Source organism: Pseudopodoces humilis, chromosome 11 (assembly GCF_049639895.1).
Source record: "Pseudopodoces humilis isolate 2021_Gansu_Grassland_sample_001 chromosome 11, ASM4963989v1, whole genome shotgun sequence".
Classification (NCBI taxonomy): Eukaryota; Metazoa; Chordata; class Aves; order Passeriformes; family Paridae; genus Pseudopodoces; species Pseudopodoces humilis.
Genome location: NC_142210.1, coordinates 15797106 through 15814277, shown reverse-complemented (window position 1 = coordinate 15814277; position 17172 = coordinate 15797106). Strand labels below are relative to the sequence as shown.

The 17172-nt window shown below is 39.1% G+C and overlaps 1 protein-coding gene across 1 annotated transcript in view; it reads right to left on the bottom strand.

Annotated features, from left to right (window-relative positions):
* PSMD1 (proteasome 26S subunit, non-ATPase 1) overlaps positions 1 to 17172 on the bottom strand; it is a 65232-nt gene that overhangs the window by 8984 nt on the left and 39076 nt on the right. The window contains exons 17-19 of the mRNA XM_005525001.3: positions 11608 to 11722; positions 9624 to 9740; positions 3110 to 3212 (exon numbers count right to left, since the gene is read on the bottom strand). Of these exons, the coding sequence (XP_005525058.1) occupies positions 3110 to 3212; positions 9624 to 9740; positions 11608 to 11722 (335 nt within the window). The remainder of the gene's footprint in view (positions 1 to 3109; positions 3213 to 9623; positions 9741 to 11607; positions 11723 to 17172) is intronic.

Genomic DNA, 17172 nt, shown 5'->3' with positions numbered 1-17172 from the left:
AATTGAAAGATTGGACTTGCAGACAGAGTGAGAAAGTGTTAATCTGATCTTCTATCTACTGATGAACACAGTGCATTGATTTGAAGAGGGAGCCAGGCAAGTCCATTACCACCGACAAGACTTGGTGCAGGGAGGTTAACTTTGTTAAAACACTCCTTGCAAAGGCAGTGCCCCTTTATAGCTGAAAATTCCAAACTGAAGGAGCTTTTCCCAGCCTCGCACAAACCTCAGCAGGGCCAGACAGCAGTGGAACTCTCTGAGTTTTAAAGACAAACAGAATTCTCTTTTGCTGCCAGAACTAATGAAAGCCCTAACTGATGCAGTATTGTCATCTTAGGTATCTGTCAGGGTTAGTCCCAGAAGCAGCAGTGGAGGATGGCTATTTTGATGCCCTCTTGTAGGACGCTCTGCCTACATTCTGTCTCCTTCCTTCTGCTACCTTTTGTGGTAGCAATAGATCTCTCTCTTGTCCTTTCACCTGAATTTGCCACAGGATTGTGGAGGGTCTGCCTGAGGTCATGTGCTATCCTTAAACATGTTGAATGCTGCACACTCAAATTTCTGGTCTTCCCACCCATCTTCACTTTGAACTTTATTCTACTGCATCACTATGTAAGGACCAGGCCCTGGTTATCAGCAGATATTATGAATCAAGCAGTCCAGTGAATGTTGCATAAGCAGCTTAATTGGACTTCATCAAACTTTTGCACTTTAATTTTCAGAATTTTAATCTATAATTCAGATAAAACCTGTAACTATCCAATATCTGGAATTTCCTGAATCAGCAGCAGATTTAATACTCAAAAGATGCTCTCATGCTACTTCTTCCTGCTGTTTTATACCCACTAACAGTCCATCCTCACTCCCAGGATTTTGCAGGGAGCAGGAAAGGTGGGGAGACATAATACTGCACAGTTGTGATTTATCTTCATTATTAAATAGCAGCCCTGACTGTCTGGAAGGGAACACATTCCAGATCTTTGGCTGGATAAATAAAAGCTGTGACATGATGCCTGGGAAAAAAATTCAAAAAACACTGAAGAAAAAAATTCAGGGATCGTTGGGTAGTACTGTAAGGTCCATCTCCCAAAATTCACACTGCCACTGGGGCAAGGGGTGTTTGGGGAAAAACCCCAAACACTAAGTTAAATTTAGTGTCTACTTTTATTCTTATTTTAAAGTAAAAATGTTGCTGCTGGGGCTTATCAATTAGGCAATGACCAAATTCTTCATTTCCACTTGAGTGCTCCCAAGGTAATCCACTCCTTCCATTAAATTGCCAGCCTAAATGGCTGCCTCATTGTCAGAACAAAAATTCCACCTCCAGTGCATCACTTCCCAGTCATACACCAGAAATCTTGCACTTCTAATCAAACCCTGACATTTTTTAAGAGAATTGGACTTTTCTCATCGCCCCACAGAAAAGACAACAAAAAAACTAAATACAATTGCCCCAGCTGTGGCAGATAACACAGAGAACCCTTTTTTCCTAGTAGTGATAATTAAATTCTGTAACTCATTGTTTCAGATAAGCACTTCCAGTTGTATAGGAAGGATAAACAGAATTTATTCTTTTAGGAGGCTCTAATGAAAGTGGCAATAGGTTAAGAAAAAGATTTCACAGCCTTCCCTGAGTCTCTCACCAAGAAAAAAAGAAGTTGGCACAAATTCCCATAAAGTTTATTAAAACAGGAGATTTCTGGTTTCCAAATCATTATACAATACATGGGTGACACAGGAAGCAAATAAGGTATTAGTTGTATTTTTATGATTTAATCTTAAGGGTCAGAATTCAAAACAGGTCTGTAGTGCTGAGAGAAAAATCCCAGAGCCAGCTAGCCTCTGGCTTCCCAGAAATCACATATGAGTAAGGGAATGACCAAAATTATTCTAAGAGTCTCGTGCCAAGAACATTGCTCTGAGCTCCAGAGCACCCAGGAGGCACGAAGGTGGTGCCTGTCACTGAGCAGGCCTGGTCATCTGTGACAGAGCAGCCTGACAGGCACATGGCCACCAGGAAAGCTTTTGAAACCTGCTCCCATGCAGAGAGGTGCAGGCAGCACTATGCCCTCCTTCCCCACCACACAGCCTGCAGATGCAGAGATTTCATACAGACACTACCCAGACTGCAGGGTGCTGTGCCTGAGCCACAGCACAGAGATGAATTCTGGGGTTCCTTTGCATATCAGGACAAATCTTAAGAGTACAGGAAAAACCAGTTTGCTTCTGCCTATTACAGGGGATAAAGAGGTGCATAGCAAGAGAAGGCCTCAGTACAAGAGACCAGATGGGAGAAATAGTGTTTGGAAACTTGCAAAAGAGGTGTCACTGACAAATACAGCACTGCACGAGTGTGTTACCTCAGCTGAAGGAAAAATTCAAAATATTGTCTGTCCTCTTTGCTTACAGAAACCTTCCCTAACAGGCCCTGCAACTCAGCCCTTGTGAAATGCTGATGGCTTTAGAGAATCCTATTCCTGACTCAATGTTGAGTCATTAACACTCATGAAATGATGTTTTCTTTGCTAGAAAAAGGTAGTAGTAGTCTGTGAAAGTAACTGTCTTCTGAAAACACACTGATGTACTTAACTGTGCTTCCTCCTTTGTGCAACCTCTTTTGATAATAATGAAAGTAGCAAAAACTTGTTATTAAAGACATATATATAAACTTATATATGATTTTAAAATCTGGTTATGTCAAGTTTTACCAGAAAAAGAAAAATACAAGGACTGGATACCACAGGATTTCTAAATTTCTGAAGCAGGTGATGATGTAGAAAAATAAAGAAGCAACCTATCATGCTATAATAAATCAACATTCAGGGTGACAAAACAGAGAAAAAATATTCTATTTGTCCAGACTTCTGGAAATCAATTCTGCCACAATGACTCAGAGTCTCTCCTAACATAAACATGTTGATACAAGCTGAAACTACAGAAGTGGGTTTATTTCTTTAATTAGCTAATATTCCTTGAAAACTGAGACTTCTTGCTACTGTGACATGACAGGCATAAAACCAACACCTCATCTCCCAGATGAAATTTGTTGTTATAGTGATTGCAACCAAACAAATTTAAGAAATTTTGGTAGCTTTAAATGGGGAATTACCTGCATCCAAAATGCCTTGTGCCAGGATTGCTCCAAACTTTGCCATAACATCATCATGCTTATCGTTGATCACTTTGGAATAGAGCTGCCGGAACTGGCTGACCTGGTTAAAAATAATAAAAAGGGGAAAAAAAAAGAGAGAGAGAGATATTATAAAACTGACTGCATGAGTCAAATAGTCCATTTTTAATGGAAGCATCTTCAATTTCTGCACCATACAATGACGTTTGCATTTTCAACAGCTTTAGTCACTGGTGTTACGAGTCACTCCATTAATAATTAATTACAGAGATTTTCCCCACTTGACAATATCCATATACTGATTTTAAAATATTCAGGATGGACGAGCGTTTCCAAACCTTATAGGAATACACTGAGAATCTCTATAGAGTGTCACTGGAATAAAAGACCAATTGATGAGTTTGGAGCAAGAACTATTCTGTGTTCTTAGGTGACTGACACTGCACTTTAATAAATTTCCTCCATTTCCTGCCTTCACTCTTTCAGCCAGTAACCTGATGCTACTTGTCACCTCAACTCATCCAGCACTGATGGCATCTAACCAGATTAAGCCACTTTGTGATACCAGAAGACATTAACATTCATACAAGCAAGTCATGTCCTGCTAAATAGGACTGCATTAAAATGACTGTTTGACACCAATGGACAGTCTCACTATCATGAAGCACCAGCGCAACCAAGCACTTTTAAACAGAAGCAAAGCTGAACAAAACAACAGTTCTCTGGTGGAGCAGGATGCATTTAGAACTGCCAGGGAAAACAGCAGCTATTTCCATTATTCCATCTAAGTCCAACAATTTGTGTGCACCAATTCGTTTTTGCATTAAAATATTTTTACTTATTAGTCCCCCAGAGAAGGTGACTTTGCAATTACTAAAACTAAGAAAAAGAAGCAACATAATCAGGGCAGGCAGACGTGTGGCATGGAGATACTGCACACACAAAGCAGGGTTTATTATGAGTATACAAACCAAACTTTGCTCTTGCTTCACTCAATTTATGCTTTTTCAAGCTCTTAGGATTTTTATTTATAAAAGCTTACTCTGAGGTTTACAAGTTCAATGTAAATGCTTTGCTTCTTATCTCTGACCTCTTTGTACACTGGAAAAACACCTTAGCTTGCATTTGCAGCCTGGAATGGGGCCTCAAAGGCAGCCACATGCAGACCAGGTGAAGCAAAGCCTTCAGGTATTATTTGGGACAGACACACTGGGAAACAGAAGCAATGCGTGAAACTATTTGTCTGTTTGGCTGAGCAGCAGAATTCCAGTGCCTCTGTTTAGAGCACATCATTCCCTTGACTCTGGGCTCAGCTTCTGGGTTTGGAATATTTATGAAAACAGGCAGATGTTATAAAGCTCATTTGGTGGACTGTAATCCAGAATTTACACCAATCTTCAGAGAACTAAACCCTGGGTGGAGTGAGAAGACACTCAGCAGAATTGCTGATGTTCACACTGGCACCTGAAATCTGACGGAGCAGCCCTTGGAACAGAGGACAGGAACACCTCACTTGGGAAGGGGAGGCAGGGCTAGAAAGGGAAATTACCCACCTCCCTGGTCATGGTGCACTGCTTCTGTGAGCACCCTGTCCCTAATACAACTACTTCAGCTCCTACTCATGTACACATTAGTCCATGAATGTTAGTATACATGAACAGAACATCCAGGCAACAAGTCCACCAGGAACCTGCCAGCTTTGGCACCAGGACCTGGTGCAGGGCAGTGAGGTGTCTGAGACACTGACAACTCCAAGGGACCAAGGACAGACACCTGACTGCCCAACCTCAGCAGATCAACTGCCATCTCTCCAGAAGACAGAGACAGGTTACAGAAGATCAACTGAGAGCAGGCATTCAATGAACAAGCACTGAACAGCTGCAGTAAGAAACAGTCCTTATGCCATCTATTATACAAAATATGTAATTTCATCTCAAGAGCATTCTGTGTTAAAATATATTCTGCATACCTGTGCATTATGAGCCATGGATCACTGCTGGCCTGGAAATACACTAAGTGTGCCCTTTCCAGAATTTAAAGTCAATGGAAGCAGAATTGTTCTATGAAAGGGTGAGAGACTATCCTTAGGGACCAGGCAAACCCAGACCAAAAGACTGAGACCAAAGGTCTCAACACTCAAATGCATAATAGGCCCACATGCTTGTCAGGCTGCTCCTACAAAGCAAATGCTTCACAGAATTGGGAATTTTGACTGGATCACGTCCCAGCTGAAAACATTCCTTGCTGCAGGGGAAAGCCTGCTTTGGCAGCTCTGCCTGCAGCAGTTCAGGAAGGTATTAACCTCACATGGAGCCAATGCTCCATCTCTTGGGAGAAGGTGCTGGGGCACTCACCTCCTACAAAATGGAGCAAAACGTCAACAGCCAGCTATTTCTTAAGCTGTTGAAGCAAAACCTGACAGAGTTTGTTTAGTAAAGCCTTTTTATCTACTATCATTTTTCCTTCAAACCAAAGCAACAAGCACAACCCAAACTACTGTGTAAGTTTATTTAATATGCTGTGAAACCCACAAGCTTTGTTCCTCCCGTGAAATCTTCAAGCACTTTAAAAATCCTACAGCATTTGGAAATCCTACCAAGAAATTTATTTGGGCAACTTCCAGGAGGAACACTAAGGTATAGACAATGACTCACTTCATCTTTTTAACAAAACACACACCCCATTCTGATAATTAGTGCTGGCCAAAATGACATGGCACTGAGTTCAAATGAAGCCAAACACAGAACCTTGGAAACAGAGAGGAAACAACAGAGACCTTGAGAAATGAGAATGATACAGCACCATTTCCTACCACAAAGGGCTGTCATTTATTAGGCTATTCTCCACTTCTTCCTCCACCAGTCAGTATTCATGCACATGAAGCCCAGGAGATTGTCAAGAACAAGATTTTATAGACAGTTAATTACAGGAAATAATGGCAGATGATGTGCATGATGCTTCTGGCAAACACAAGCTCTTAAGTACAAGAGCATTAATAAAATAGGTTTTAAACTGTTTGCATGTTGTATCTATCTTCTTCAAAAGATGAAATTATTCTGCACACACTTGCCCTGTTGAAGGAGTTTGCAGAAGCATCTCAAAGTAGCGGGCTTTCATAAAGTAAAGGTGCTACCAGAATATTGCAAAATCATTCTTGCACCTAGCAATACATAGCATTTTATCTAAATGGGGGAAAAAAAACAACCCAAAAGCAATCTGGTCCTGGTTTCTTCTCCTCTTAAAGACAATAGGCCAATACGATTGAAGGAAGATGGAGAAAAAAGCTGTTATGACTGAAGTAGGATGGAGGAAAAGGCTTCACCTTGTTTATTATTTTCTCATTTTGCCAAGATGACTATCCTAACACAAAACCAGGAACTGAATTTACTTTTTCAAGTAGTTTGACAAGTAGTTTGTCCCTAAAATTGCTGACTTAATTGCCCCACAGGTCACAAACACAAAATAAAGTTGTCACTGATTTCTGTTATGATGACCTCATCACATATGTAATTTAGGATTCCATTTCATAAAATAAACTTGTTAATATTTTATATGTGACACAAATACAGTTATTAAATCTATCAACAGAGGTCAGGAAAAATCATGTTGGCTGCACATGGAGGAATTGTTTCAACTCCAAAGAGACCAGACTACCTTTACTCAACACCTGCTATCCCTTTTTGGCCCTTAGAGCAACTTCCAAGTTCAAGAAGTTCATGTAATTACAATTCTTTATTTCACAATCCTTTATTTAAACTCTTTATTTAAATTTAAACTTTTTGAATTATTCATTTAGACAAAGATTGAGCACAACAAAGAGGAGGACGAACACAAAGGGAAGATCACAATGAAGTTAATTCAAAGGCATACATCTACCCTTTTCTCACAATAAAAATGGCCTTTTTTTTAAAAGCAAATTACTTTGATTTTTAAATCTCTGTTTATTCCTGGCATTTTGGCATTGCAATGCTCAGCTCCCAAAACTCTGACAGCATTTTATTCCCAAAAAAATCCTGAACTATTTGAGGAAGATTGTTTGTTAACCATCTTCACTCCAAATTATCAGCAGAGAACTGAAAATATTTCTAACCCAAAGCTCACTAATAATAAGTTAACTAAAAAAATATATAAAATCCCAGAAGAGACAAAACTGAGCAGCAATGACAGGAAGCTGGCCAGGCTCTATGACACAGTCTTTATTAAAATCACCATCTCTCACATACAAAGCATCACCAAGTATTTAGAAGCAGTTAAATGATGATACATAAAATTTAGCTTCTCTCTAACCCCATCAAGGCTGTACAGCTTGTGGGATACAAAAATCATCACACTCCTCTTCCTAGGTGCTTATTCAGCAAGGCAAATACCCACATCCATCAAGTCAAACCCTTTGGCACACAGTGTCCAGCATGTCACTCAGGAATCTAATCAGACCAAAATATGTCCTGGCAATCCAAAAATGGCTCCTTTTCTGGACTCCACTCTTTCACATCAGAGGTAAGTAATTTTTTTCAGATTGGCAGAGAGCTCCAAAAAAAGTTTCCCATGGATAATAAATAACTTAATTGGAAGCATATCCCTCAAAATATGTCTTTTTGACATAGTTTTGAGCAAGAAACAATAATGGTTATAACTAACTTTTGGGGTATTAATAAAAAGAAAAATTTGTATATTCTGTGTTTAGTTCCTGAATTGGCAGAATATTTCAGGTATTACTTATTAATTTTTAATCTGGAATTTTGTTTCTGTTTGTTTTTTAATAGCTATAGTGCTTCTATGACTACACAATTAATTCTGTATCTATATCTGGTAACAATTTGGTATCAAGCTGTTTCAGTTTCTGGTCCCATTTTTAAACATGCCACTGATTCCCAAACTATACATTTCATCCTGTATTTGCTGGCCAACTATTTTAACCACCCTTTTATCAAGCAGAAGTATCACTTGTGACTTGGAATTCAAGGTTTCCAGGTCTCACTGGGAAAAGAGGTGTGCCTTATTATACACCTCAAATAATCTGAATTTTCACTAGATATTTTCCCACCCACATTTTTCTTTAGGACAGAGTCTTTCATCTATCATTTCAAAAAGTCAAAAACTCCAACAGGCAGACTCAGCAAGTGATCCACAGTTTAGGATGGCTGACTGATTCAGAGCTGACTGTAATTCCCATCCCAAGAGGATTAGGGTGCTTTGCAAACTAAAATGAATCAAATCTCATAGTGTCCTTTCATATGTAAAAGTATTCTTAATTCTTTCTGGTGGGAAACTGAGGCACAGGAGAGCTATATAATTTGTCCAGTACTAGAGCAACACAGAGTGATTAAATCTGATTTCCTATATTGAGGCCTGGCATTCCAATCACCGGACAGAAAGGAACAAACAATAAAAACAACAATTAATGTCTCTCCACAGAGAGATAATTCAATTTCACATTACAGAAATTTTGTATCTTGGAAGACAAGGGGATCCAGCAGAAGTCTAGTGTTCTTCACTGGCTTATTCAAGTGAACTACTATTCTTGGTTTATTAACTTGAACTACAATTCTGATAATATAAACAACATTCCCAGATTTTGCTCAGTGAAAGCTAACATTTTTCTTTCTTTTTAAACAATTTAGAGGAACGAACTGTCTGCCAGCAAATTTTCATGTTCCTTAGAAATTATTTAGAAATACCCGAACACCTGCATTTGTAGAATTCCTTTTCTGACTTTCTCAAGTAAAATTTTCCACTGGACAGTTTTCTCCTTCTTCTCATCCAAATGCAGTAAAAAAGTGTCTATCACAGTTCAATTTCTGACATCAATATGACATCAATAAAAGCAACCATTATGCAGCATATGAGTAGCAAAGTACTAGGTATTGCTCTGCCTCAGCACTCACCAGAGCAGGTGAAATGTGGAACCTCAGAGCTTCACCTAATGTGGGCTTTTAGTCTGTACAAATGTTTGCATATAATCACCTGTCACACACTTACAGGGAACCTACTTTTAAAAGCTAAACACAGCACATGCAACTCTTTTCACCATATGAGCAGAAAACTCTATTAAAATATGGAGTATTTGTTATAAACTCACTAAGCCAATTCTGACCGTTCTGAAGTTGTTTCACCTGAAAAATATAAGACTAACTACAAAGGAAACACTGTTCTAACAGAACCTCTGCATGGTGACCACATCCAAAACTAAGCTTACTATCATCAAAACCAATGTTTTTACAGTCACTTTCCTATCATTACAAGAGATCTCTTAAGGAAGAGCATTTATTCTTGTAGTGCCCAGGGTTAGAATGCTGCCATCCATCAACCACGTTCCCATCACTCAGAGCACATGTTCTGATCCAAGCAGGAGCTTCCCCCTGCACATTCAGCTCTGGCTCTTTACAAGACACGTGCAGTCTCTTGCCAATGCTAAAATGCAGTGCCAAGCACTAAAGATTTGGCATCCAAGACCATTTTCCCACCTAAGAGGCTGGTATGTGTGACACATTACCTTTGGGCAGGTGATCTCAGTCTGCTGGATCATGATAAGGGCAGATGCAATGAGAGCTCCTTGACGCACATAGTTCACGGGATCATTTGTCATTGGCTCAAGCAAATTGATTGCTTCCTAAAAGAAATGAAGAAATGCAGTGTGATAGAGTTAATACTACTATTTTTAGTATGCCAGGATTCAATTCTCCAATGGCAGGTTGTCAGATTGAGGCTATCAGATATACTTTAAAAAAATGATTTTCCTGTTCTTGGCAAATGAGGCAGAAATCTGTATTTCTGTAGATTTTAATCTGAAAATTGTTAAGGAAAAGAAAATAAACACTAAAAACAATTGATGGATGGGTGGGTGGATGGATGGATGGATGGAACAAGAGCTACCTGCAGAAAAAGGGCAACAGGTAAACAACAGGTATAAGCAACAGATGTGTTCATCACATTAGATTCCAAATTCTTGGCCTTATACTTTATTGTTAGAATCTGTAGTATTTAGCATAATTTAAGTAATCTTTTCTTCAGAGTGCCCTTCTGTCCATATTTAAACTGAGGACATGAGCAAATGTAGCTGAGTGCAGAGTGCAAGAGACTCCCAGTTCAGATCCCTCTTGCAGTTACTTCCATTAGGATGAGGCTTTTAAAACAAGTTCATTTTAATACAGAACATTATTTCAAAGAACCACTTCTAAAATAACACCATGAATTCACTAAGACTGCTTTTGCCATCTGAGTTATGTTGGAGGCTGTGCTTCTTCACCTGAAGGTGACTCATTCACTCTTTGGCAAGCATCCAGTACCCATGGATAAAACACCCACTATGACAAAAAGCTGAACTTTTTGATCTCCAAAATTGAATCTATTTGGGCCTTCAAAACCTACTAATAGAAGCTCTGGAAGACATGTCTCTATGTAATCAGATGGTTTAGATCATCACACAATGTATCTGGAAATAAAACAAGACTCATTCTTGCGACTAAAAGCCTTTCCACTTAAATTAACTTGTCAGATGCAGCAGGTTAAAAATAACTAGCTCCTTGATTCCACCTTCCACTTGAGAAGAAAGCAACCTGGATAAAAATAGGACTCTCTCAGATTTGCTTTCAAATCTGCATGCTTTAGCTACTAAAGATGGCAGGCAGTGCACGTCAGCACTCTGTGCTTTTGGCAGCACAAATGACACTCGGGAGCGCTCACGCAAGAGCCACAGACCAAGTGTTTAATACAGGAAGAGATGAGACAGATAAGCAAGAGATTTATCCAAGATTCAGAAGCATGACATATTACTTTGTCTGTGCATCTGTTCTGAAACTGCAACTCTGTATCCCTACAGATTATTATACACACGTGGGAGAAGCAGATTTACTTGCTGCTTGTTCCAGTGAGTGCTCACTTCCCACAGCAGAAGCAGGAATCCTACTATAAAAGGTCTGTTACCATCCATGAGAATTAACCTTCATTGATACTTATAAAGTGAGAATAAAATGTACTGGTTGTTAATTACACTCCTGAAACTACAATAAATGTAATGAAATTTCACTGCACTTGGCTTTACCATATGTATCTTCCATGAATCATGTATCACATGAAAGATTAAAAGAGCCAGAAGTTAAGCAAAATACCTGCTGTTTTCCTGTCACTTCAAGGGCAAAGGAGTATTGATTTTGGAGTACTGAACATACATTTAAAGTTCGGTGGCAATTTGACAATAAGAAAATTCTAAGGAAAGTTTTGAAGACAAAATTCTGCCAATTCCAAGAATGTGGCAGTAATGTATAAAAACATTTTAATTTATCTGTTCTGTACAAGCAGGAAAAGAAACTCTATGCCCAGAAAAGTTAAAGAATTTAAAGTAGTGCTGTACTCCAGCTAACTGGTAGTGTACATGTGTGAGAAATCCATCTGCATGTGTGATGTTTACACACAAATGTATCTGTGGCAGGAGGGAGCAGGAACAGTCTTGGCCACAGATGCTTCTTTCTGGCCCTCACCTTGTTTCCAGTGCCTGCACAGCAGATCCCCAAAGCCATAGCAGCCCCATAACGCACGTGGGGATTGTAGCTCTCCGACAGCAAAGAAACCACACTTGGACACTGCTCTGGAGTCCTAGAGAATGTAAAAAAAAAGAATACTGTTCATTATTAGTGTTCTTCAAAATATGGTACTGTGCTTCAAAATATGGTAACTTCACTCTGTTCATACCTGAAAATTTCAAATTTTTCTTCCATACTGTATATTTTTTAATTTCTCAAAACTTAACCAGAGGGGAGGAATAAATGGGTTAAGAGAACAGATTAATAAACAAATGAATAAACTTCTCTATCACTGCAGATAATCACACACAGATCTCACTACTGAAATCTTCCTTAGTGCTTATTTTCTGCCTTTAAAAGATCACCCAGCAGAATGATCTATTAAGGCTGAGGTCTTTATCTCCAGAAATTATGCCTTTTTGACAGGCTTTCCACTAGCAAAGGTTTGCCCTCCATGAGACACACAGTAGTAAATTTCCCATCAGTAGACACAAAACTCGCCTCCAGTACTCAATCAGCCTTCAAGGTTGGTGGGTCCCAAACTCCCTTTTGCGATCACAGCTTCTGTCATCTCCTCCTCACCCCCACCCATTGCTGTAAATCACAGCACAGGAGGAAATGCTGATACAACACGCACTTCCAGTCAGTTTATGAGCAGTGTCTACTGCTCCCTCCTTACAATGTCATGCTGAGACTGTTGCTGCCTTTTAAGAGATCTGAAATGGGTGTATGTGCTCTATGCCTTGCCAGCTGGGAACCAGCGTCCTGCTGGTCACTACAGCAACTAAACTTCCAGCCCAGGGCTGGAAGATGAGAGACTGAATTTCCCACAGCCAGAAGCATATGTTGCTAATGCAAACAGCTTTCTAAATATTGAGTATTTCTGAAGTAGTGCCCAGTACACACAGGTGTTAATATTTGATTATTGATAGGACACACAGGTGTTAATATATTGATTTTCTTCCTATCTTAATGGTCATATTTATCCCTCCTTTAATTTTGATGCCACACAAACCACTCCATAATACCAAACACTGCCCGTTTCAGCATACTGAGTCTCATGGCACAATGAACACAAGAGCAATGCAGGAATGCAGCTGGTAAGTACACACTCATGAAGAAGAAAGATGTAAAACTATAAATTGCAAGTGATTTCATTATATCTGTTTATAGAGTGAACATTATCTGGCTCTTTATGCCATCTCACTGTGTCTTGCAGCTCAAACTAGCATTTGAATTGTCACATTCACTATCCTTTAAGCAGTCTTGCAAGTCATTTACTTCTGCTATAAACCGATTTCAGACTAAAACATGCATAGGAAGAAGCCAAGAGCACCTTAGTTTTAGCTTCCTTTCTTACATTTGCTATACTGAAAGATGGAGGTTGTGGGGTGGCAGCAGTACCTGTTTGTACACAGGAATTACAACATCATGTAAAATCGCTGCCTGTCAAGGCACTCAACAACTTGAGAGAAAAACCACTACAGAATAGACTCTGGCATGGGTTTTATTTAAATGAATAGGTGAATCTTAGAAAACAGTAATGAAAAAGACTTTAAGCAATAATCTAGTTCATTTTCTTCTTTCATTGTGATGAGGGACAGAAGACATGTTCATATAATGACACACTCATAATTCAGTTATACTCGACACGCATATTCAATTAATTTCTGTTCTAGCTATTCCCGTTTCAACACTTTCCCACTGTCTTCTCTGACAGCTAGTCCTGAACTGCTCTTTGCACTCCTCTCTTCTACTCCAGCTGATCACAGACAGGCAGCACCACCACACAGGCTCCAGTCCTCCTCCAGAACTGCTGAAGGGATCCAAATGCACCCAGGCTTCCGAGGCTACTCAATTCCTCAGCAGTAATGGCAGCAAGCGACCACATCTTCCCCCCATCCACCACTTCCAGCTGAGTCTTCCCAAAGCATCCACATGGGGAAAGAATCCCATCTAGCAACATCACCTTACAACCCCCTGACCTTCAACAGTAGCAAAAAAAAACCCACAGGAGAGAAGGAACCACAAAGCTGCTGGAAACTGCTGCCTCTAAGATTCAGCCATGATGACAAAGGAGAGAAAAGGAAGAAAGGGTTTTTCTGTTAAGAAAGTGAGAAAAGCTCTGCAACAGAACAATTCAGTTGTGCCCTACCTATCAGTCTCTTGCTCAAATAACAACTTACAATGTTCTTTAAAAAATGAGCTGATGTGGAGACCAGGAGACACAAATCCTATAATAAATGAAGCCAAGCATTCAGCTGCACAGACTTCAGCTCTTGCACAAAAACCCTTAACACCTTTGTGTTTCCATTACTTCAGATAATGTTAAACAGGCAGATTGTGAGCCAAAGAAGAGAGAAACACATTATGTCAAAGATGTAGTTATGCACTCTGAAGCATTAATCATTAAATTCCTGTCCAGAAAGCTGGATTTTATAGAATCATTAACCTGGACACGTATTTGTGTCTGCAGGCTCAGAAGTTCTAATATGGTTTTTACTATAAAATCAGGACTAATGTACACTAATTGATTTTTGAATTCTTGGCCAGATTTAAATTATTTTTAGCCATTATTTGAAATACTTTTATCTCAAACCTATCCATAAAATGGTCAAACATTTTGACAGGAGGCCTTCCATAAATCCACTTTGAGAGTTGCAGCAACTTAGATCCCACCACTTTCCACAGTTTTCTCAAAACCTTAATCTTCAAAAAATGTCTTTCGCTTAACAGGGATCTTAGAAGGCAGATCAGAAAGTGAGAAAGAGTCCTACAAAAGTGTGTATCAGAGGAACAGGACCTCAGTGCACAAGAGCACTGTTGGCATCAATGCTTAAGCAGTAACATTTGCTTAGTCCTTTATTGCTGAGATGTTTTACAGAGTCCTACCCAATGCTGCCAAAAGTCAGCCCATATAAACCCAAAGCCACACTCCATAAAATTTATAAAACCCAAAATAATTCTGCCAAGTGATCAAAAGAAAAGTTAAAAAGCCCTCATAAGCAGTCACAGGCTGCTACGGTGCTCCCACAGCATTACTTCCATCTGGTAATCCACCTGGGGACCATGTTTAAAACATGACCATGTTCTCCTTCCCCTGGCCCTTCACTGAGAGCACAGCTCCTTGAGCTGCTGACGTGACATTCAGCACAATCCAGAGGGACAGTCCTTCTGCTGATGGAGGAAGTTTCTGCTCCACTGGTACCAAGCCCCACACAGGTTCCCAAACCAAGCCCACCCTTCTGGCTCCCTGCTGGAGACCTCCACCACTTTGTTGACTGCTGATGGCTGAATCAATGTGGTTACAGAGTAGAAAGCTCTGGTGGGAGATGGAGAAATAATGAAGAGTGTGAGACATCTTAGTAACACTACTATAAAAGAGAAATGGTTTGTCACAACTCACACTCAGCAGCCTGCTATTCCCACTCAGTCCTAATACAGGTATCTGTCATTACTGCAAGTTAAACAAAGAAAATAATATCACATGAAATACCAGAATAACATTTGGAGATTCAGTGGGCAGAAATTTTAACTCCAGACACAAAATTTTCCTCCCCTCTTGAAAGTCACAGTAGAAGTTCTAAGCCTGGAGTAGATTTAATATATTTTGAGGATAGAAGCAATGTACCATAGTCCTCTAGCATGACCTTCCCATAACACAGTCCAGTAATTTCATCTTAAAATTCCTACATTAAAGCCAAAGGCATGTCTCAAAACTGGGCTGTGTATCTTAGAAAGGTAGGCAATATCTATTTTTTAAAACCAAATTATCTTTAATGCACTGGTTCCTTCCTTTTTTCCTAACACTGGTTTTACTCAAGCAGTTTGCTTTTGCAATTACACTTTACTACAACAGCAAAATGAGGACAAAAAAATGGCCCAATTATTTCCTTCATTTTAATCTGAAAATTGCTCAGCTGCTCCTACATAAGCCATGAAACCACAGACGTCAGTGAACCCAGACCTGTACACAAAAAAAAAAGTCCAACATCATAACTAGCTTCAACTTTGTTGAGTTACCAAGAAACTAAATGAAAAAAGGAGCCAAAAATCTCAAGAAGTTTCTTCCATGGGACTTCAACAGAGTAGTCAGCTACAGCTTTGTTTGCACCCTACATCAGGGTAAATTTTACTGTTGTGATAAATGGGCTGCATATGAAGGACTTCCTCTAAGACCGAGTTTGGTTTGTTTCAGAAGTCAAACAAAATCATAAAGAAAAAAAAAGATGCACCAATAGAGATTCTCAGCAAAACATAACAGCTTGCATTTTATTAGTTTTACTCACCAACTGGTTCCTCTTGAAACCTCTGCAAGAAACGAACGCCCTACACTATGGATTTTCAATCTTCCCAGAAACTAAAACCAGTGAAAACACAGAGGAGCTGCCTGGCTCCTGCCCAACTGCCTTAGCCTCAGCTCTCATACTGTCTCCATAAAAAGCTCATACTTAGTTTCTAAGTAGCCTAGAATTTCTGAGAAACCAAAGATAATTTTGTATTCTTCATTACTTCCAAAGAAAGATGAAAAAAACCTTTTCTTAAGCCTCCAGTGCAAAAATTAACAGAATGAAAACCAGGATGCTGATTGTTAACACTGACTAATATGAAAAAAAACCCCAAATGCCCAGGTCAGCTGGACAAAGAAGGCAATCAGATTCCCTTTCTATCCATGGTGTTGACCTAAACTGTTTTTTCTCTGAAAGTCTTTACAATTGCAACATCAGCAGATATCCTAGTTCTCAGTAGGCTTTGCCTGCAAGAGCCTTCTTGGGCTACTGAAAGTTGAGGATCACAGTTAGGTACATTGGCTCTCGACAATCCACTGTAATCTTTTTCCCCCATGAGGCATGCCACAAGATAAACTAAAAACTCACATCAGCATATCTTGTAGCACATTTCATTTCAAGTGTCTTACATCACAGACCAGTTAAAAGCACATCCTTTGAGCAGTTTATTGCTAATCCTCTAAGCTGCACATCTTCAAGATTAATGCATTACTGCTGCTTTTCTTCATATTTCAGCAATTTTTAAACATGAAATCCCACAAAAATATATATATATATTTATATTTATATATATATAAATACATGGTAGCATCACCAAGTAAATATACAGAATACTGAAAAAAACCCCATCACAGTGGTCTTGTGATTGAGACTAAAAATGGAAACATCTGAAGCATCACTAACATGCACTTATGTTTTAGTCTAAATATTTAAGGACTATACAACTCATTGAAAAATGAAATGTCAGAGAATTGAAGAACAATGTCAAATATCTTTTAAATTCCTCATTAAGTGTCCCCAGTCATATTTCAAAAGGCTCTAAATATTTATAACTTTTTAAAACTATTGGCCATGAATTAACCATTTTCTACAGAACTCTTTCCACAAGTTGTTTTAGTCGTGTAATGGCAAATAAAAATAAATAAAAAAATAAATTAAAAAAAAAAAGCTAACAGAAGTTTTGTTTCATCCATGAATGAGTTAACAAAGGAGAAATGCAAATATTAACTGCACA